This window comes from Punctularia strigosozonata (genome assembly GCF_000264995.1).
Source record: "Punctularia strigosozonata HHB-11173 SS5 unplaced genomic scaffold PUNSTscaffold_11, whole genome shotgun sequence".
Taxonomy (NCBI): Eukaryota; Fungi; Basidiomycota; class Agaricomycetes; order Corticiales; family Punctulariaceae; genus Punctularia; species Punctularia strigosozonata.
The window spans coordinates 618,056-638,675 of record NW_006767443.1 but is presented as its reverse complement, the minus strand read 5'-3'; the positions used below and the strand labels follow the sequence as shown (position 1 = coordinate 638,675).

Genomic DNA, 20,620 nt, shown 5'->3' with positions numbered 1-20,620 from the left:
CATCTTGATCGCTGGCGCCGGTGCTCATACTAAACAAGTGTAGATCTCATAATGAACATGGTGTCATTATCGCATTGTGATGCGAAGTCTGCTTGGCGCGATGAACCGAGGCTACATACGCGATGACGGCGGACTGTATTGGTACCTCAGCTTTTACACTTTATCCGTCGCCAAATGGGTACTAGTCGCAATGATTTCCACATCTCACGCAAGTCCCATAATCGTTTGAATCCCGCGTCATGGCCTTCCTGATGGGCTTCACCAAGAAGGGAGTAGACATCGTTCTAGCAGAGGTGGCGCATCACCATCATTCCGAGGAGCGGAAACCGGCTATGGCATTTGCTGCGCTGCCGACACAGCGTGAGGACAAACGAGTCGAATGCCTCAAACGAAGCACGTTCGACGGGAAGCTGTGTTCTGTGTCACCGAAGACCCGATTCAAGCTGTTCTTTTTTCCCAGGTACCACAACTGACGGGACCGGTGAGGCGACGAACGTGATTGCGGGTCAGCACGGATTACAGCGTCGATCTGTTCCGGCCCACGACCGCTGCGCTACGCCTTTGCGTCGCTGGAGAGAATTCATTGGTTTAAATCCCCTCTACAAACTGTCCGAACACAGATTAAACTTCTCATGGAGAGCGAATATGAAACCTCTGGACCATTCCCTGATTCTGTTGGAAATACCAAAGGTGAGTACTGAGCATGCCGCCGGCGAGCGTGGTTGTGGCTCTTCCGCATCCTCATCCGAGTTCGCCTGACCCTGCGCAAAATTCCACGTTCAACGTTCATATCAGGTGTACTGACGATGGCTGCCAGAATACTGCTGTCTCGCATCTCATGCACCAACGATTTTAATGAAAATACTATGCCCATAAAACGCAGTCCACATTTTCCCAGCCGACTCGCGGGCGACCTATCGGGTCTGCAGGTAATCCTACGCAAGCTTTGCGTGGAAACGATTGCTCATACAGACAAAGTGACTTCGCAGGTATGGACAAGCCTAGGAAAAAGGTGCATCCCGTAGCGCGCCAGGTGGCTGCTCGGGGTCGCTTAAGCGCTTTGCAGTAATCCTGAGCGTGCATTTGAATCACCAGCATCGCACCCTTGATCATGCATAAGGCCTTGGGAGTTACTTTACCCTCGTCAAACATTATCACCCTTTGATCATTGTATGTCGCCGCCGTCGCACCTCCTCTCCCTCTTCTCGCCCATCTTTCTGTTGACAGAGGCATTCGTTGGACTTTTGTCACCTTGTCCATTGGGACCAGGGAACGTGAACATGAATTGCACCCCTTGACAACTTGCAGAACGATAATCGCCGAAATGTGACTGGTTGCCGTGGGCCTGCAACTTGAGATCGAGTACATAGAACGAGGCATGTATCGATGACGGTGCCGGTTGACGAGGAGCATGTCAGGATCGATGTTTCCCTGGATTCCACGTACGGTTACGAGGTCCGAGGAGCCATCGTCGCCGTCTTGAACGAGCAGCAGAGTGTTGTCTTTTGTAACGCGGGCAACGGGTAGAGATCAACGTCCATATATTCGAGCATCTTCACCAAAAACTCTGCTGGCCATCGTGGCATGACCAATGGCATGATAGTAGGGATGAACTTGAAGATCGACTGAGTCCCGAGATCAGTAGTTGCGACGCGGTGGATGCGTGCATGGGTCGAATAACTAAGGCCCCGATCGGGACACCGGGTTGGGTTGGGTTGGGTTGGGTTGGGTTGAGTTGAGGCCCGGGCCGGGTGACCCGTGTTACATGTAACGTATTTGTCACCATTAGTCACGTTGTCACATTAACCTTCGCTACAAATACAATCTTAAACAGTGCCCAGGAAGACATAATGGAACACTGAGCCTCAGGAGCCATGAGAGGGAGCGGGAGAAAGAGGATAGAGTCCATTAATCCATGAATATCTATTGTAACTTGACCGCTGCTCGACGGCGTGACTCCGAGTTCCTCGGCCTTGCCTGGCGTGATTCCCGCATCCGCGCCACCTCGACTCCCACGCTTTTTGGCGGGGGCAACCCAACCCAACCCAACCCAACCCGGTGTCCCGATCGGGGCCTAACTTACTTGCGCATCTCGAAGCCCCTGATGTTCGATTGCCTTTCCAAGCACAAAGTTCCCGCACTATTGCTGGCGCCCTTGGCGGCCCGCTTCGAAGCCTGTCCTGGCACACTGGTGACCGGTGACCGATGATCATGATGATAGATCAGGCTCCTGCCCATCCACTCTCCAGCTACAGTAGTTGCGCTCCAAACAGAGGGCGTCGGGCAAGGCTGAATCCGAGTTCCCTGGTGGAGAGAGATGCTGAGATAGGCAACTGCGGACATTAGGGGAGAATCCATAAGAGGAACGTGGCAGTGTAGAGTTGATGCGAAGTATATCCGAATAGTGGGGGAGCGCAACCTGACTATTCGGATATTCCTCGGATCATCATATTTGCACTGCCATCGTCCCAATCCGGTATCTCCCCCTGTCTTCCCAAATCCCCCAAAATTAGATCCCACTCTCTGTTTGGAGCGCAAATAGCTCGAGAGTGGATGGGCAGGAGCCTGATGATAGATATACCCCGTTGCTGCGATAAGACACTCAACTATCTCTGTGCTGTCGATGACCATGGCGTCCACTCAGCCGCTCGTCTTCCGGTGGGGCATCATTGCTACGGGTAGAATCTCTGGAGGTTTGCTAGAGGACCTGTTTCTGGACGATGAGCAGCTGCATTGCTAACATCGTTTCGTGACGAATCCTCAGATTTTGTGAAGGTAGGCGCGCACGAGCCAGCACGATAGTGTGCAAGTTGATTGATCGCGTTCTGCAGGACCTTCTTGTTGACCCGACAACGTAGCGTTGCTTGCTGAACTGATACGCGGCTACCACTGACCAGGAATAACGCTGCGTTCGCTTTCTAGTCGCGGGACGACCGATGTCGTGCACAAAGTCGCCGCTGTTGGTTCGCGTAGCGTCGAGAGTGCCCAAAAGTTCATCCAGGAGTTAATCGCAGGAGACTCGACCGTGAAAGCGTATGGGTCCTACGCTGAAGTATACAACGATCCGGTGAGCTCTACATCAAGGATGGAAAACGCCATGGATGGTTCTTACATAGTCGTTGCACAGGACGTCGATGCTATCTACATCGGTCGGTCTTCTTGCCTCACTCGCGCCTAGCATCATCTCAACCTCCCATCATGCTCATAGGCACGCCCCACACGATGCATTATATCAACGCCAAAGATGCAATCATCGCGAAGAAACACGTCCTGTGCGAGAAGCCCGTAACAAGCAACGCGGCGGAGCTGAAGTCGCTTCTGGCCCTTGCCCAGGAACATGGTGACTGCCACATTCCCTTTCTCATCCACGCACACCTGACCACCGTTCGCACAGGCGTATTCTTCATGGAGGCGATGTGGACCCGTTTCCAGCCTCTCGTAAAGGTTCGTACCATCGGTCGAAAACGCGTTGATCTCCTGCGACCGGTTGACCGCCGTGATTACGCATACAGGAAGTCAAGAGAATCATGGACGAGGGCTCTTTGGGCCCTGTGAACATCCTGCACGCTGACCTGTCTGGCGATTTCGATATCGAAAGTCGGTGTCCTGGACTATAACCCCACGAGTCTATTCACAGCGCGACATCCAGATATTCCGAAGACTCATCGAATGTTAGACCCTAACCTGGGTGGCGGAGCAATCTTAGATCTGTACGTGTTACCCCAGATGTTTGTTTTCTATACTAACATATACATTTCTAATTCAGCGGCCCATATCCCCTGGTTTGGGTATGTGTAGTGGCCAAAGCTCGTTACTTGAAAGACTCACACCCGTGTCCCTTCGGCGTTTCCAGGCTATCCTTGCGCTCTTCGAGGATACTAAGAACGATCGAAGCGCGTTCCCTGGCGTATCCGGGGCCATGCTCAAGACTCCGCGCACTGGCGTCGATGCTAGCACTGCATTCACGCTGACCTTCCCCACAATTTCTGCCCAAGCCATTCTCTCGTGCAGCATGACGCTTCCGGAGCCCGCGCTCGGAGCCACTATCAGGTTCCGCCAAGGCAATATCCTTATTGCACCGCCGATCTACAGACCGATGTCATTCACCGTGCAGTGGTTCGATAAACCGGGGAGCGGCAAGATTGTCAAGGAGGAAAAGCGGTCGTTCGAGTACGTTGGCAGTGGGTGGCACTTCCAGGCCGACGAGGTAGCGAGATGCGTGAGAGAGGGCAAGACGCAGAGCGACCTCTGGGGACACGAGAAAAGCCTCCTGGCGATGCGGATCTTTGATGAGGTTTGTTATACGCCGACCGTACATCCCGGTGGCAAGCAGCTATTGATTCTGCGCTTGAATCGTGCCTTTTAGGTCCGTAAGCAAGGCGGCTATACGCTCCCGGACGGTGTTGAACACGTCGTCTAAGCTGGGGCCGATGCCCACGAACTTTGATTAGCTTTGAGCTAATCCTCAAGCGAGCGTGGTGCACATCGTTGCGATGTGGTCCTGCGAGTGCGTCGACCAGAAGACATGTATTGTAAGCGATGAATACATACGACCAAACTTACTGCATTCCCCCGATGTCGCATGCGCAGTCGTTCACATGCACGTATGGAAGCCTCGCGGAAAAGGGCCTGGGAAAGAACGATTGATATTACGTCATTTCAATTACGAGTCGTGAGAGCGAAGCTCATCCGTTTTCAGCTGGCCGAAGGGTCCGGGAATCCCTTCGGTTTGGCGTGCTGCTGCGCTTTCTCGCACAGTCATATTACCGGACGTACATTTGCGGTGATTGCCCTCTGCATGAGACAATTCGGCGTCGGTTGTGAGAGTCTCCCTATCTCTTTGGGAATGTGACGCAGCGAGGAACAGATGTAGTTGCCACTGAGACGTTCCGAACGAACGGTCGGTAAGGCGGGTATGCAGACGCGAGCGTGCTGCGCGCCATTGCTCTGCTCCATGCACCCTGATTCTGACTGGAGGACAAACTCGGTTCATGTAAGAACGCAGCTACGGCGGGAGAGTTTCAGCTGACGTGGGTCGACACAGGGACGGCCATAAAAACGTGAAGGGGCTAGCTTTCTCAGGTCCTATCCTCGACTCTACCCCCGCTCCAGCCCATCCCAGTTTGCAAAGCATAATGAAGGCTTCCATCGCGTTCGTATCTGTCCTCTCTCTTGTGGGAGCTGCCGTTGCGCAAACGACCGTAAGAATACTTTGACCCAACTCGTCTGCGACCTTCAACTTACCCTCGGTTTTCAGATTCAAGTCGGGGCCGTGAGTTGCATTCTGTCTGCGTTCCGTTGACGAGACACGGGATTGACGTACAATCCCCCTTCAAGGAAGCAAACTCTCCCGGTGGTATCTTCCAGTTCTCGCCTAGCAGCGTGAACATTACAGAGGGCTCTGTGGTCACCTTCGAGTTCTCTGGAGCGTAAGTACCTCGTCTAGATATCGACAAACAGGCTTAACTCATCCTTGTCTAGACCCGGAAACCACACTGTCACGCAGTCCAGTTTCGCGAGCCCCTGCCAGCCTCTTGAGGGGGGCTTTGACTCCGGCTGGATCTTCGTTCCCGGCCCCGGACAGCCGACCGCGACCTGGAACTTGACCATCACGGTGAGTTACTCGATCTTCGACGCTGGAACAGCAAAACTCATTGAAACCTTTGTATAGAACGCCACTACACGTAAGCTACGCCTGTACGAGGCGATTGAATAATACTAATAGCATCTTCGATCTTCCTCTCCGTGCATAGCTATCTGGTATGTCTCGTTACATATATAACGCTGCGCAAAGCTGATGCGGGATGATCAAGGTTCTTCTGCAAACAGTTGGCGCCGGCTCCTCACTGCACCGCCGGCATGGTCGGGTAGGTGTCCTTGTGCACAGGCCCATTCCAGGTCCCTTATCGAGACGTTCTTAGTGCCATCAACGCGCCTGGCAGCGGTGCCCACACCTTCGCCGCCTTCCAACAGGCTGCGGAGAAGTCGTCTGGTACACCCGGTCAGAGTGAAGGTGGTCTCGTCGGCGTTGGAGTAAGTGGGATCATATCATCGTGTTCCGTACATCATCTTACGTGCGCGTATGCAGGCATCTGCCTCTGCCGGCCCTGGTCCCCTTTCTGGTAGCGTGAAGGGCTTCGGTATTCCCACTGGTGCATCCGCTGCTTCCGGCTCATCCCCGTCCGCGACGACTCCGGCCGGCGGCAGCTCGTCCAGCGGTTCTGCATCTGGCACTGCGGCGTCGCCCAGCAACACCAGCGGCGCGTCGAACGTCGCTGTGAACGGTGTCCTCGCTTTGGTGGCGGCTGCGCTCGGCATTGCTACGCTCTAGATCTCTAGCTTACAAAAGACGGCTTGTGGTTTGGGCGCACTCGGACTGCTGACGAGCAGACGATATATGTCCGATTGTTCCTATTGCGCTACAAGATACATCATGATTGTTTAATGCTCAGAGCTGTTAACATGCGTCTGCGACCAACAGCGTGAGGCTTGCTGATCACGAAGGCGCTGTTTGAGCCTCGTCCGACGGCAAGATATGTCCAGACTGCTACGTTTCAGCACACACCTTACGGTGCAGTGTGACAAACTGCAGCCATTGATGAGGGCGGCACAAGCACGATGTGCAGATTGAATGGACGGACGGCTCACCGCAGAAGGACACAGGAATGCTGCAAGACCTACAGTGCTAGCCACAGCTGCTTCTTGGTGGGCTATACGTCTATACATCGGCCTTGGAGAGCGATCCGACGACAACTGGGATTTTATGTTCAATAGATCTGCAGCGAACAGTGTATGAGAAGACTTACTGATACTCGGGCCAGTGCGTTTGACTTTGAGCTAACAGCGAACGTTCTTGGTCAGAGCAAAGACACGGACTGATGATATCAGAATACCTGAAGCTTCCGTTTTTTTACGTATGCTAGATCCCCATGGGCCATTTTAAATTCGAATGGGAGGCAGGTCTTGCCCGAGCTTTCGAGTTCCTTCGCTAACGACTCGTCGGGAGTTATTGACAGAGTGATGGAGCATCCGTAGGTCAGGATAGCGAGTTTCTCATTGGCTAGGTCCAGCGGAATCTTACATGACCTGTGAGCGTGCCACGCGGGGTAAGGATTCTGACGGCACGAACCTGGCTACCTTCTTGCGTCCAGGCCATTATATGCAGGTACTTGATGCATTGTTCAGGCTCCTCAACGTAGATATCCACGTACTTCGTGATATCCTGCGATAATTGCGTCACGAGAGGATACTGCAAATCACTGGGGGGTACCCGGTCAGAAAGTTCGAACAACGGATCAGCTAATAAGAATCATGTTAGTGAGATGAGCAATAGTAAGCTCAGGCCATTCCGACCTTTGATTCCTTTCCCCAGATTGCGACGTCGCTCTAATGGGAGCACGACCTGTATCGCGGTGTAGCGTTCGGACGCTCGTGCGATTAGGGCTTTGTTCCGCATGAGAGCAACGTGTTTCACAGCGTATTCGCTCTCGTCGAGCACCGACCGATACGGCGTTGTAACGACGCCATCATCCCACTGATCCGCGCCGTCTTGAATCCAGACTGATTCCGGAGAAGGCTCATCACTACCAGGCCTGGGCCGCGGAGCGGCAAGAGCGGTGCCGAAACGCTCGACGTCGAAAGGATCCTGAGCGTATTCAAGGTGATCGAAATTGTTGACTTCGAGCTGGGTGGAACGTATGAGGAATAGTATGAGGAACCGCATTGCTGCGGGCTCGCAGATGGGTGCATACGTACCATGCATTCTGGACATCTGTTGTGCCAAAGATTCTTTCGGAGGAAGAGCCGTCCGCACCCAGCCGTCGAACAAAGCCATCCGACGCACGTGAGCTCCTCGCGCACAGATGCGCCATTAGGTTTTGCAAGACCTTTGGATGTTCCCGCCTCAGAGAGGGACCCATCGGATACGGGACTCTTAGGCCGTTTACCGGTAATCAAGATGTCACGAGGAAGGACCGTCCTTTTGTATTGATCGATCTTCTCCTTAGAAAGCAGGACTGGGGCCGCGCCTCGTGCGTTCTTCCACCATCCAGTTGGCTGCTCTGGATAACTGCCAGAGTGATACGAGAATACAAACTTCCATCGTATGACATCCCCATAGGAATGCTCCCGCGACGGATTGTGCGGCTCCTTGTTCTAAAGACAGACATGAGTCAGCAAACGATGATGGTAAACATGACACAACGGGTCTCAGCTAGCTCTTACGTCTTTGTCCCGGATCCACGCAACTCGAAAAAGTCCAAGCCAATAATATTTATATCTAGGATCGCAAGGCGTTCCGAGTGGCGACTCATGGGACATGAGCAGCATGACAAGTCTCTTGTCTTGGTCTGCATCAAGAAGTGCCTGGATTTGGGGCGGCGGGGAACGATGAACCTTTGCGTCGCCTGTGGATGCGCCGTCAGCGGGGATCTCAGTGCCGACAGCTTTCTGGGCGTCAATCAGCGCCTCAGTCTTCCGCGGCGGTGGAGGATGAGCATTTGCCTCGGAAACAAATGCATCATCGATGCGTATTGGACCCATAATGGGTTGCATCCCCGATGGTTGGGGACGACTCGGAGGAGGTTCAGTGGCAATGTTCAGCAGGGGTTGTGGACAATCATGCAGTTTTGGCTTGTTAATAGTGTAGTCCTTGAACCGGATCGGGGTTTCGGTCGGTTTAGGCTTCTTTTTTCTCCCGCTCGGCACAGGTTTCGTCTTGCCCTTTCGGTCAACCCTCCAGAGGCTAATGGCAGGGATCAGTCGGAGGCCGACTAATGTGTCATATGTCGTGCTTCACCTTGATAGAGTGACCACGTTGGTCATTTCATCGCCCTCGTGACCGCCCAGAAAGCGGTCCTGGTGGTCTATGAAGACCACAGGGATATCACGGAGGCCCGGAGTGAGTATACCGCCAACACACTCGCGAAGCTCTGGAAAACAGTCCAAGAGATCTTGACGATTCTGAAAGAGCGATCACAGTCAACCTTACGCGCAGCATAGCCAGCTTGACCACGTACGTCGCACCAGATCAGTGGTCGACCACAAGTCCGCCTGCGCGTAGACCCACTTGCTCGCTCTCCACCTGCAGTATAGGTCAATGGTTCCCATACCCAGCCATCCTGAATCGTTACTTTTGGTTTGGTTGTGGTGCCCTCCAGCCGCCTCGGGTCAGATTTCTCAGGTCTACCACGCTTAGCATTGTTGGTCGATATTGCAGACATGCGATGACGAAGAAACAGGTAAACACCGAATCCGCGACTCGATCGCGTCGCGTCGCGTCTCTCTTTCACCCCTCCCCTCTACTGGCTCTTTGACCCTTTCTTGCACGGTGTACCAAAGACGCGTGCCAAGCATGAACAGCCAAGCACAACCGGCCGGCACCGCCAAAAATCGTCACTATTCGCACCTTGCGAAGAGTCTGACGCGGCTCTCGCAGGAGGTCGCGCGCACAGCCGATCTGTGCGAGCAGCTGCAGGTTGATATTCTGGCTTCGAGGACGTTGTCGGCTACTCATGCTGCTCAGTGAGCTCATTCTTTCTCGTGTGCTAGTCATCCGACTGAATGCCGCTGATCAGGTTCATCGCCGTGGCTGAAGAACTCAACCCGGAAGGTGCTGGCGAGGACGATAAACAGGCCTGAGCTGTTGAGCTGGTGTGTAATTCCGTCTCTCCGTGTAGTTACTATGCCTTGCTAATAGCGTATACTTCGTCCTAACAGCAGCTTCGAATGGCTTTGCGCTGCGCACTCACATGGCCCAGCAACGGAACATATGCTGTCCCTCCCGGTCTTGAAGCCTTCGTGAATAACATCGAAGGGCAACATATATTCAGGCATCGTACGATTGCTGCATACATATGGTCCATCCGGCTACGCGTTTGGCGCCATATGCGCGAGCGTTGGATCAACGCGTCGGGCAAGAGGAGCCCAACGGAATGGGCACTCCGTAATGACCGCGTTATCGTGCGCTTCGGTTACGCAGTCACTAGCGTATTTTCTGTCGAAGAAGATGTGAAGATGTGAGGTGGTGGGAGTTAGTATACAGTGTAAGATACTGAGAAAGCCGACGTTGCTTGGCCCATCGTGATCGGTGACCGGCTCACGGACCTCCGTCCGACGGCACGAATGAGCATGGTGTGCCCACTTGGTTCATCTTTCAGTCGAGCTCCGAGATTGTTTTCGGTTTCTGAACTCCCACTCGTACCAACACCTCCCTCGTCGCTCCAGACATCGACTAGAATCGACACACCATGGCGGCAGAACACAAATTCACGCAGGTGCGGACGCGATCTGCGACTACTCGCCGATAGATTGGATGAAGACTCATTTTTTCACACTCCTCCACCGCCTTGGAAATACGCCAGGAGCCGCACAAGTGAGCGCGGCAGCTTCTGACCTACATTGCCATAAGTGCTTAGATTGCGCGATCGTTCTTTCCTCTCCCCCCCTTGCCCCTCTGTATAGGCTTCTAGTGTGCGTACATCTTCCCCGTGTTTGCTGCGGGCTAAACTAGCCTTGAACTTTCGGCTCACCGCCATCGCCCATGTAGCATCCCTGGACCCATCGAGGTCTCCGACGATGTTCTGTACGCCAATGCGCACCCTTCGATGTCGCACGTTTCCCCGGACTTCATCCCGGTCCTGGGCGATTGTATACGGATGACGAGGTGCGTCCGTCGGTGTCTGGCTTCCGGGATTCGCCGTCTCAAGAGAATCTTCCAGGGAGATCTTGTACACCACCACCGGCCAGCCGTTCTTGATCGCTGGATCTGGCACGTTGGGATGGGATCAGGTGAGCAAACGCAAAGTGTTGACGTGGGGATCTAGCGTTGCTGACTGCGCTTTGCTGCTTCGTCGTCCGTAGGTATCCTCGAACCTTGTTGAGCCCGGGGAGAACGCGCTGGTATTGCACACCGGCTACTTCGGCGACAGCTTCGCAGAATGGTACGCTATGCTAGCCAGCCTCCCACCTCAGGATCTTCATTCCCGTCATCGTCACCTCATCATTTCGTGTCTTAACCCTTCGAACGTCGTTCTCATCGCGGCTGCGCACACAGTCTCGAGGTCTACGGCGCGAACGTCGATCAGCTAAAGGCGAAGATCGGTGCTGTCTCCACGACGGCGGAGATCGAGAACGCGCTCAGGGCGAAGAAGTACAAGATCGTGACGATCACGCACGTCGACACCTCGACGGGCGTCCTGTCCGACGCGAGGGGCATCGCGGAAACTGTCCGCCGCGTGTCCCCTGATACTCTCGTGAGTTATCTTTGCCTCGAAGCCCACGAGAGTTCTTCGCACCGATAACGCAAGATAGGTCGCCTTGGATGCGGTCTGCTCCGTAGCCAGCGAAGAGATCCAATTCGACGCGTGGGGCCTCGACGTGGTGCTTACCGCGAGCCAGAAGGGTCTCGGCACGCCCCCGGGATTGAGCATCCTGGTGGCGAGTCAGAGGGCTATCAAGGCAAGTTGGAACCTCGCATTCCGCTCTGCGCGGCCTAAACGCGGATTTTTCGTCTTCTTACAGGTTTGGGAGACCCGGAAGGCGCCCCCGACGTCCTTCTACGCTAGCTGGAAGAAGTGCGTCTACGTGCGATCCTTCCGTGCTAACTATACTCATCTATCCCTCCTCGCGGCAGATGGCTGCCCATCATGCGGGCGTACGAGGCCGGCAACGCGATGTACTTCGCGACGCCGCCAGTGCAGCTCATCTACGCCTTCCACGCCTCGCTGAGCGCGATCACCAAGGGCTCGCCCTCGCTCGAGCACCGCTTTGCGGCGCACAAGGAGGCGGCGAGGCGCGTTAGGGCGGCGGGCGCGGAGCTCGGGTTGAAGACGCTCGCGCTGGAGGAGGGGTTCACGGCGAACGGCATGACCGCGTTGTACTTCCCCGAGGGGTTGAGCGCGGCGGACGTGATACCGAGGTTGGGAGCGAGGGGCGTGATCGTCGCGGCGGGGTTGCACAAGGAGATCAAAGGTGCGGATCGGTAAATTGAGGTTATCGGCGATTGGACTGACGCGATGTTTTCTGTTCGCAGACAAGTACTTCCGTATTGGGTACGCTGTGTGATGTTATTGAGTGGTGCCGCTTGTACTGATAGCGACATCGTGGCAGACATATGGGAGTTACGGTCGTGGAGCCGAGTCGCGGCGATATCGACAGGATCGTCTCAGGTATGTGTCGCCATCCTTGCGACTTGTCAGGCGGCTCATGAACTCGTTCCCAGGGCTCAAGGAGGTCATCGCGGAAGCGCGCGCCGCCAAGAACGCGTAAGCATCCCGCAGGTTCAGGAGTGCTAGGAAATACCGAACTGATGAAACCAACGTGAAACGAACCATCGGGATATGTAACAAACTTAGTAAACTGTAGTTTATGACGCATATATACACTGTAGGGATACGTAGGAGATCATTGTGTACAGTGTGTATACTTCGCGGGCCGTCGGCTCCCGAGACGGCGCGCTCCTGCGCGCGTATTGCCTGAAAAGGAAAAAGCGTGGCGCCATTCTGAGCACACCGCCACGTGCCTTTTGGGAAAGTGTGCCGATGAGCAAGCAGAGCGAAGTCGGGACTCCTTCCGAAAGCATGGCGTGCTCGCCGACCAACCGCTATCCGCCCATTTTACCTGGCACGAACCTTTGCGCTCACGCTCGACTTTTGTACCACTATCGCTGCTACCCAACTCGACGCCGTCCGCGACGACGACCACGATAATCGGACACCGACCTCTACGAGTAATTTGACGATGGCGGCGTTCGCAGCGGTCGCACGGGTCGCCTACCTGGCCTCGGACGTCGTGGTGGACTCTCACCCTCCCTTGCCATCGACCTCGGAGTTTGGCAAGACGCTCGAGACGCTGCGATACGCGAGCGCGCACCAGGCGCAGATCATCTCGGTTCCGGCGGGAGGAGATGCGGGGTCCGCGCTCGCGAGGTACTCTTCCCCCTCGACGAGTCTTTTATCCTACACCGCGATCGCCAGCTCGCAGACCGTTAACCGCCTGCTGGTTCACGCGCCGGAGCTGTCAGCGTCGCCCGTGGTACTGCACTTGGCCGTGAAGGACGACCTCTCGGACGTGCTGACCCTCCGCTCGTCCGTCCCCTACTTCCTTTACTCCTCGACACCTCAACAGGCGCACGACCACGCATTGCTCGCGTGTCGGATAGCGAAGGCGGAGAGGAGGGCAGTCGTGCATGTGTTTGATGTTGCGGATCAGGCTGGAGGCGTAGACAGCTCGGAGGAGAACCGCATACAGTCGTTCCTGGCGGAGAAAGAGGAGCAAGCCCATGCGAACGGTTTACCGAACGGTCATGTCCACGCCGAAGAACAAGATCCCCTCTACAAAGCCTACGACAAGGCCGCGTCTGCGACCTCGGCCTTTCTCGGTCGCTCCTTGCACCCTCTCGGGCAACACGGCGCCTCCGGCACAGAAACAGTCGCGGTGACGTTCGGACGAGCGAACCTCGACGCAGACGGCACGTCGTTCATCAGCGTCTCGCTGTTTAGCCCCTTCCCCTCTGCGCATCTAAGCGCCTCCATCCCGCAGTCCGTCAACCGCATCGTGGTTCTCGAGCAGATACAGCAATGGTCAATGAAGTGGACGCCGTTCTATCTCGAGACCGTGAAGGTACTCCAGGAGCGGGATCCTCGGCCCACTATCATCAGTGCGACATTCGGCGACGTCAGTGTCGTCAGCTCCGAGGAGCTCTCCGCCGCACTTTCCTCCCCTTCGACAAAGCGCATATACCTAGGCTCGCATCCCTCAGCGGTCAACGCTCCCGCAGTCCCGCACGTCCCAAAGCACGAGTCATCGTACACCAAAATTCTCCAACAATTGTTCTCTGATCGTCTAGAGGTTGTTAATGACCCTTCCCTAGCCGAGACATACGGCCCCGCCGCCACGTCTCCCGAATTTGCCTTGGGCCGCGTGCGGTCGCAACTTCACGACGAGGCAGAGCTCAACTCCGCCATCCAATCTCTTCTCGAAGACTCCACGCTTCCCGAAGATCTCCATTCCCTCATTAGCCGCTGGACGCTGGCCAAGGGCGACAGCACGAAACTTGCTGCGCTGTCTGCGGGCATTGCGACCGCTCTCTCCGCGTCCGCGCTCAAGCATCCTTCCGTTCCGCGCATCGTCTCTCTCCTCTCCCAGACGTCCACCCCGAAGTCACGCTGGATCATCGGCTCGGATGCCTGGTCGTACGACCTGGGTGCTTCGGGCTTGCACCACGCCATCGCGTCCGGTTTGAACGTTAACATTCTCATCCTCGATACGCTCCCCTACAGCGCACGCCTTAACGGCGACCCGCACAGGCGCAAGCAGGACGTGGGTCTGTATGCGATGAACCACGGCGACGTCTTCGTCGCCAGCGTCGCGGTGTACTCTTCGTACGCCCAGGTGCTCCAGTCTCTCATCGAAGCAGACAGGTTCCCGGGCCCCAGCGTCGTCCTCGCTTACCTGCCCTACCAGTCCGACGACTCACCGGCGCTGGAGATCCTCAAGGAGACGAAGCTCGCCGTCGACGCCGGCTACTGGCCACTGTACCGTTGGGACCCCTCCAGGGAGTCCAAGGGCAAGGAGCCCTTCGTCCTCGACTCGGACGCGATCAAGAACGAGCTGCAGCAGTTCCTCGACCGGCAGAACCACCTCTCGCAGCTCACGTTGTCCAAGCCGCAGCTCGCGTCCGAGCTCGTGAGCAACCTCGGCGACAAGGTGCGCGAGGAGCGCAAGCGGCGCGCGCAGCAGGCGTTCGACGCGCTCGTTACGGCCATCGACGCGCCGCCGCTGCTCGTGCTGTACGCGTCGGACGGCGGCAAGGCGGAGAAGGTCGCGAAGCGGCTCGCGGGGCGCGGGAAGGCGAGGGGGCTGAGCACGACGGTGGCCACGATGGACTCGGTGTCGGTCGACGACCTGGCGAACGAAGAGTACGTCGCGTTCGTGACGTCCGTTGCGGGCCAGGGCGAGTTCCCACAGAACGGAAGGCAGCTGATGAAGGCCCTCAACGCGGCGGCGACGCGCGGGGAGAAGCTGTTCGGCAAGCTGAAGTACTCGGTGTTCGGTATGGGAGATAGCCATTACTGGCCGAGGCCGGAGGACGCGCATTATTATAACAAGGCGGGCAAGGATTTGAATGCGCGGCTGGAGCAGTTGGGCGGAGAGCGGTTCGCGGATATCGGGCTTGGCGACGATCAGGATCCCGATGGTCCGGAGACGGGGTACAAGGTTTGGGAACCTCTGGTGTGGAAGGCGCTGGGCGTCGACGCTATCGAAGTCCACGAGGCGGAGCCGGAGCCGATCACCAACGAGCACATCAAGGCGGCTTCGGGCTATCTCCGCGGGACGATCGCCGAGGGTCTCGAGGACACGACGACGGGTGCGATTTCCCCCGCCGACGGCCAGCTCACGAAGTTCCACGGTATCTACCAGCAGGACGATCGCGATATCCGCGATGAGCGGCAGGCGCAGGGCGCGGAGCCCGCGTACTCGTTCATGATTCGCGTCAGGATGCCGGGCGGGGTGTGCCAGCCGCGCCAGTGGCTCGCGATGGACAGGATCGCGGACGAGAGGGGGAACACGACGTTCAAGATCACGACGAGGCAAACGTTCCAGTTCCATGGCGTGATCAAGCGGCACCTCAAGCCGTCCATTCAGGCTATCAACCGTGCGTTGTTGGACACGCTCGCTGCGTGCGGTGACGTGAACAGGTGAATATCTCTGCTTACCTCTCACGGGGATACAGCAGTGCTCATCGACGACGTGTAGGAACGTTTTGTGCTCGGCTATTCCTACCTTGTCGCGCTTACACGCGCAGGTGTACGAGTTCGCGAAGTCTGTCAGCGAGCACCTCCTACCGCGTACGACGGCCTATCATGAGATTTGGCTCGACAAGAAGCTGGTCGCGGGCGAGGCACTCAAAGACGTCGAGCCGCTCTACGGTGAATTCTACTTACCACGGAAGGTGCGTCTTACCTTGTTTTTGCATCGCTCGCTCTCCTCCGGGGACTGATCCCTCGAGAACTTCAGTTCAAAATCGCAGTCGCCGTTCCACCGACGAACGACGTTGATATCTTTGCCAACGACGTGGGCTTTATCGCGATCGTCGACAAGGCCGGAGATTTGGCCGGGTTTAACGTATCCATTGGTGGCGGGATGGGCGTCACACATGGCAACAAGAAAACGTATCCTCGTTTAGCGGACGTTATCGGGTTCTGCACGCCCGAACAGGGCAAGCATGTAGCGGAGAAGATCATGCTTGTCCAGAGAGACAATGGTAATCGCGTAGAGTAAGTCATTTACCGGTATCACCATACCCTCGGCGCCTGACCTGTGTCCGACAGCCGTAAGAATGCCCGTCTAAAGTACACCATTGACCGTATGGGCCTCGACAACTTCAAGTCGGCAGTCGAGAAGCTGCTTGGGTACCAGCTTCAACCCGCGCGTCCCTACATGTTCGACAGGAACGTGGACGACTATGGATGGCATGTCGGCGAGGACGGAAAGCACCACGTCACGCTCTTTATCGAGAATGGCCGCGTGCAGGATGAGCCCGGGCGCAACTTCAAGACCGGCTTGAGGGAGATCGCGAAGATCCACAAGGGGACGTTCAGGCTGACAGCCAACCAGCACGTCATGATCTCCGAGATCGCCCCTGAGGATGTACCGGAGATTAAGAGGTTGCTGAGAGAGTACAAGCTGGACGACCTGTCGCACACTGGCTTGAGGCTTTCTTCCTCTGCTTGTGTCGCTTTCCCGACGTGTGGCCTTGCCATGGCAGAATCAGAGCGGGTACGCTTTTGCCTATCCATCCTCTTGCTACGTCGCTTATCTTCTTGTTTTTGCAGTATCTTCCTCTCCTCATCGACAAGGTCGAAAAAATATGCGAAGAGAATGGTCTGCGCAACGACTCGATTGTAATGCGCATGACTGGTTGCCCGAATGGATGCGCGAGACCTTACGTAGCAGGTCCGTCGTCCTGTTTGCTCTTCACTCTACTTGCGTTAAACTTCCCATGGTACAGAGGTGGCATTTGTGGGCAAGGCGCCAGGGACGTATCTCATGCTGCTGGGTGGCGGCTACTACGGTCAGCGCCTCAACAAAATCTATCGAGGTGCGATATCCCGGTTTCCTATCCTATCCATCCTTGCTCAATCCCGTGGTGTTGTAGAGTCCGTGTCGGAGCCGGAGATCCTCGCTATCCTCCGACCCATGATCAAGCGTTACGCGCTCGAGCGGTCAGAAGGCGAGCGATTTGGCGATTTCGTCATTCGCGCGGGCTACATCGCACCTACCACGGAAGGCAAGGCGTGGTACGACCGTATGGGAGGCGAAGGCGAACACCGCGAAGTGTCTGCATAAGGGAAACATGAAGCTATCTGATCTTGAGGCCATGTCATCATGTGTAACATATCTCCACATTCACTCTATGCACGCTAGTTTTCCGGGTATTTGCCGAATCTGCGGGCATTGACGATCTGCGACGAGGTGTTCTGCTCCTAACTTGAAATATAGGAGGGAATGCGCAAGGAGAGGAATCGAGTTCCGGGGGAGTACTCCCACTTATGCCGAAGTATCCATTCACTGACTGGCGTGTAGGCCTATGACTGTGTCGAATCAGAGCATTACCCCAGGGATCGTTTCGCGAATGTTACTCGTGACCATTAACCAGACCCGGTCATCGTCGAAATCCGCCGGTGATGCCATGTATACCGAGGAAGTGTTCAACCAGGCTCAAGATCACGAATGATATGTAATTTCATTATAATTGGATACAGATCAAATCAGATGTCGCTTGAAGAAAGAGCACATCTGAGCCAGCGACCCCTGTGGAATACGTGTGAACATGAGGACGGACGCCCGTTGAACCCCACGACGAACCTGAAATGCCTTGTTGACTTCTTCGATGGCTAAATTGGGCCGGCAAGCGAAACCATGTGCGGTTCCCGGGTACAGCACGACCTCCGTCTCAAAGTCCTTGCACTTCAGCACCTCTTCGAACTGCGCCTGAAACTTGCGGTCGACGGCGTGATCTTCCTCAGCAAGCGCGACAGACGTCGGCGCACGCAACTTCTCAAAGCCCTCAAGCTTCAGGAGGGAGGGGTGGCACAGCACGGACGCGTCCACGTCGCCCGTTGCGTTGAAGTGGGTCGTGAAGAAAGCGCCGTAGCAGTACCTGCGAGGCTGTTGCACAATCCGTTTACAGGTATGCAACGTGGGAGACACACCCTACAGCGCCGAGTTTCTTCACGCCTTTTCCTTCCTTCAGAACTTTAATCAGTTCGTGGGCTTGAGCGAGATGCTGGGCAGGTCGGTGACGGATGAACCCTGTCTGAGCGCTTAGAACCCAGATATTTTTGTCGCGACTCGTTGAACGTACAGGGTGAGTGAGTGGCGAGCTTCGCAACGGTAACAATTTTTGCCACGATTCCTTGTGCTCTCGCTGCCGCGGCGCTGTCTGGGATTGGCAATGTATCCACGTCTATAGCTTCACCTTTGAATATCCATCAGCAAGGAGCGAGCAACGAGCAGAGCTATACGAGTACTCACCGAAGAATATATCCGGAACATACACGGCGATGCCGGTCGTCTCTGCGATTCTGTCGGCTATGAGCATGGGGTTGTTGATCTGAAGGAGTCTCGAATAAGGACGGCATGCAGTTCTTCCATCGAGCATGGCTGCTCACCTTGAGCCCGAAGATATCCGTCCAAGAAGTACGTCGCTTCCCGAATACGAGCCGAACAGCTCATGGATACCCTTCGTATGGAGAAGATGCATTTTGTTGCCATCGTATTGGTCGTGTTGTAGATTGTCGATGCATGAGATATGAGATACACACAGCTAAGAATGTTGAATGTGGAATCTCGAGCAAGGCCTTCACTCACATCCTCGAGTTCGCCTAGCGCTAGGCGAACTCGAGGATGTGAGTGAAGAGGATGCGGAAGAGCCACAACCGCGCTTTCCGCTGCAGCGCGCGAGGATGCACCTCTTCCTCTCTCCTCCCTCATCCAGACTTACATCATACCGGCGCGGGACGTTGTACAACGTCCCGCGCCGGTATGATGTATGTCCGTACTTCCGCATATTCCGCTCTTGAGCGCGTATAAAAGCCCAAGGATATCCGTCGTACTGACCTTCAACATTCTAGTTCTAGCCATCTCATCCCCTGCCAATAGTCTACTTACTCTAACTATCCCTGTCCACCTATCTACCCCTTTACTTGGCAACTAGAATGTTCTCCGAACTCCAGTTCTTCGCAATTGGCTCCTTCCCTTCTATGGACTACTTGGAGTTTGCTCAAAACTACACCTCGGTCGACCTCGACGCCTTCCCTGAGGACGTCGCCGAGGCCCTGGAACAAGAGGTCGACGCACTCACCCGAGTGCTCGGCTATATCAAGGCCGGCTTGGCCCAAGAGTGCGCGGCCGATCTCGAGGCAGCGGAGCGCAAGTTCAACAGGCTCCGATCTCTTCACGTCCTCGACGGCATCGACATCGTCGTCCTACGCACCCTTCAAGAGGAGGCCGATTCGGCGTCTGAATATGAGGAAAGCATCTGCTCGTACTCGGAGGACGAAGAGGAGGACCTTCCCACCCCTCTTTCCACGTCTGCGTCGTCTCCGCGCATGACTTGCTCCGAGTCTCAACTTCAGGCCGCCATCGCCTCCGAGCCTTCATTCGATTATATGGAGGCCGCCGAGGAGTACGCGAAAGTCTACGGGGTACGTTCCTTCACGCTTCTGCGCGCCTTCATATACTGATACATAGTGTCCAGGATGAATTCAAGGAGTTCGTCAGACAAGCCCTGGTGAGGGCCGGCCGCCTCTAAGGCGGTCCTCACGGGGCCTCGGGTACGCCGCCCGATGGCCTCTGGGACTAGGGTGCGAGTCCCGCAGGCACCGTGTCCTCCACGCGCTCGAAGGGGTCGTCGTCGTTGGCGGCGTCGTCCCTGGAGGGATGGCACAATCCCCGGACTTTCGAGCGCCAACGGAAAGGTGGTCGTATGGAAACGGGATCCGAATCTTCGAGCGTCGCCTAGGCTTCGTCGCGGAAGGGATGCCGCCGGCGAGGCCTCAGAGATCGACCTTGGGGAGGATGGTCGCGATGCTGTGAGGGAGCTCGGTAAGCCTCTCGACGCTGGTGCGCTCGTCGCGTGTCGCTGACCTCGCATTCGCGCTATATAGATCGAGAGCGGGACGCCGCAATCGTACGAGCTTTCTTGCAGCAACCCGTTTACGTGCTGCCACCTTCGGCTCGTCAAAAATCAAACTCGAAAAAAATCGGAAAATCAAAAAAATCGAAAAAGGCTCGATGGATTGGGACTGGGAACGGGATTGGGATCGGCGTAGATAGATAGATAGACGTAGATAAATTGACGTGGCATGGACATTGTTTTTGGAGCTGACCCTTCTGACGCTTTTCCTTCTTTAGCTTTCAGCTGCCTTGATCTGGTCCTCCCCTTGGTCACTGGTCCCCCTGGTCCCCTGGTCGCGGTCCCCCCTGGTCCCCTGGCCCCCCTTGGTCCCCTGGTCGCTGGTCCCCCTGGTCCTCAAGTTCAAGATTCCCCCAGAATAGGATCGCCAGCGTCTATCGCTGGCGGTTCGGCAGCCGGCCTCTTCGTGGCCTGGGGGAC

General features: G+C 55.9%; 8 protein-coding genes across 8 annotated transcripts; 6 read left to right on the top strand and 2 right to left on the bottom strand.

Moving 5' to 3' along the window:
- Positions 1-2,629: 2,629 nt before the first annotated feature.
- Positions 2,630-4,571, top strand: PUNSTDRAFT_106355 (NAD(P)-binding protein; the record flags this gene model as incomplete). Its single annotated transcript, XM_007386563.1, has 12 exons — positions 2,630-2,693; positions 2,765-2,775; positions 2,832-2,854; positions 2,923-3,067; positions 3,128-3,149; positions 3,209-3,340; positions 3,395-3,444; positions 3,513-3,597; positions 3,650-3,710; positions 3,767-3,788; positions 3,854-4,294; positions 4,367-4,571. The coding sequence occupies 12 exons, from the start codon at positions 2,630-2,632 to the stop codon at positions 4,418-4,420; spliced, it is 1,110 nt and encodes a 369-aa protein (XP_007386625.1). The 3' UTR covers positions 4,421-4,571.
- Positions 4,572-4,780: 209 nt separating this feature from the next.
- On the top strand, positions 4,781-6,426 carry PUNSTDRAFT_54447 (uncharacterized protein). Its single transcript, XM_007386562.1, has 10 exons — positions 4,781-4,993; positions 5,045-5,201; positions 5,258-5,272; positions 5,338-5,429; positions 5,482-5,614; positions 5,672-5,684; positions 5,754-5,760; positions 5,814-5,867; positions 5,922-6,033; positions 6,089-6,426. The coding sequence occupies exons 2-10, from the start codon at positions 5,136-5,138 to the stop codon at positions 6,329-6,331; spliced, it is 735 nt and encodes a 244-aa protein (XP_007386624.1). The 5' UTR covers positions 4,781-4,993; positions 5,045-5,135; the 3' UTR covers positions 6,332-6,426.
- Positions 6,427-6,718: 292 nt separating this feature from the next.
- PUNSTDRAFT_136946 (uncharacterized protein) lies at positions 6,719-9,199 on the bottom strand (the record flags this gene model as incomplete). Its single annotated transcript, XM_007386561.1, has 11 exons — positions 6,719-6,753; positions 6,807-6,837; positions 6,894-7,076; positions 7,130-7,299; positions 7,354-7,684; positions 7,752-7,788; positions 7,844-8,154; positions 8,224-8,743; positions 8,798-8,961; positions 9,025-9,082; positions 9,132-9,199. 11 exons carry the CDS (start codon positions 9,197-9,199, stop codon positions 6,719-6,721), a joined length of 1,908 nt encoding a protein of 635 aa, XP_007386623.1.
- A 97-nt stretch (positions 9,200-9,296) lies between these two features.
- On the top strand, positions 9,297-10,076 carry PUNSTDRAFT_54446 (uncharacterized protein). The gene is made up of 3 exons (XM_007386560.1): positions 9,297-9,522; positions 9,576-9,651; positions 9,718-10,076. The coding sequence occupies exons 1-2, from the start codon at positions 9,353-9,355 to the stop codon at positions 9,637-9,639; spliced, it is 234 nt and encodes a 77-aa protein (XP_007386622.1). The 5' UTR covers positions 9,297-9,352; the 3' UTR covers positions 9,640-9,651; positions 9,718-10,076.
- An 80-nt stretch (positions 10,077-10,156) lies between these two features.
- Positions 10,157-12,503, top strand: PUNSTDRAFT_54445 (PLP-dependent transferase). Its single transcript, XM_007386559.1, has 13 exons — positions 10,157-10,274; positions 10,362-10,372; positions 10,462-10,470; positions 10,547-10,663; positions 10,719-10,788; positions 10,861-10,940; positions 11,054-11,252; positions 11,311-11,457; positions 11,521-11,573; positions 11,633-11,970; positions 12,032-12,050; positions 12,109-12,167; positions 12,221-12,503. Exons 1-13 carry the CDS (start codon positions 10,248-10,250, stop codon positions 12,265-12,267), a joined length of 1,176 nt encoding a protein of 391 aa, XP_007386621.1. The 5' UTR covers positions 10,157-10,247; the 3' UTR covers positions 12,268-12,503.
- A 141-nt stretch (positions 12,504-12,644) lies between these two features.
- On the top strand, positions 12,645-17,794 carry PUNSTDRAFT_106345 (sulfite reductase subunit beta). The gene is made up of 7 exons (XM_007386558.1): positions 12,645-15,698; positions 15,757-15,952; positions 16,018-16,277; positions 16,332-16,779; positions 16,836-16,956; positions 17,012-17,101; positions 17,159-17,794. Exons 1-7 carry the CDS (start codon positions 12,739-12,741, stop codon positions 17,347-17,349), a joined length of 4,266 nt encoding a protein of 1,421 aa, XP_007386620.1. The 5' UTR covers positions 12,645-12,738; the 3' UTR covers positions 17,350-17,794.
- On the bottom strand, positions 17,767-18,604 carry PUNSTDRAFT_136943 (alpha/beta-hydrolase; the record flags this gene model as incomplete). The annotated part of the gene is made up of 5 exons (XM_007386557.1): positions 17,767-17,814; positions 17,869-18,163; positions 18,216-18,315; positions 18,368-18,481; positions 18,538-18,604. 5 exons carry the CDS (start codon positions 18,602-18,604, stop codon positions 17,767-17,769), a joined length of 624 nt encoding a protein of 207 aa, XP_007386619.1.
- Positions 18,605-19,220: 616 nt separating this feature from the next.
- PUNSTDRAFT_136942 (uncharacterized protein) lies at positions 19,221-19,816 on the top strand (the record flags this gene model as incomplete). Its single annotated transcript, XM_007386556.1, has 2 exons — positions 19,221-19,709; positions 19,763-19,816. The coding sequence occupies 2 exons, from the start codon at positions 19,221-19,223 to the stop codon at positions 19,814-19,816; spliced, it is 543 nt and encodes a 180-aa protein (XP_007386618.1).
- Between the last annotated feature and the right edge of the window lie 804 nt (positions 19,817-20,620).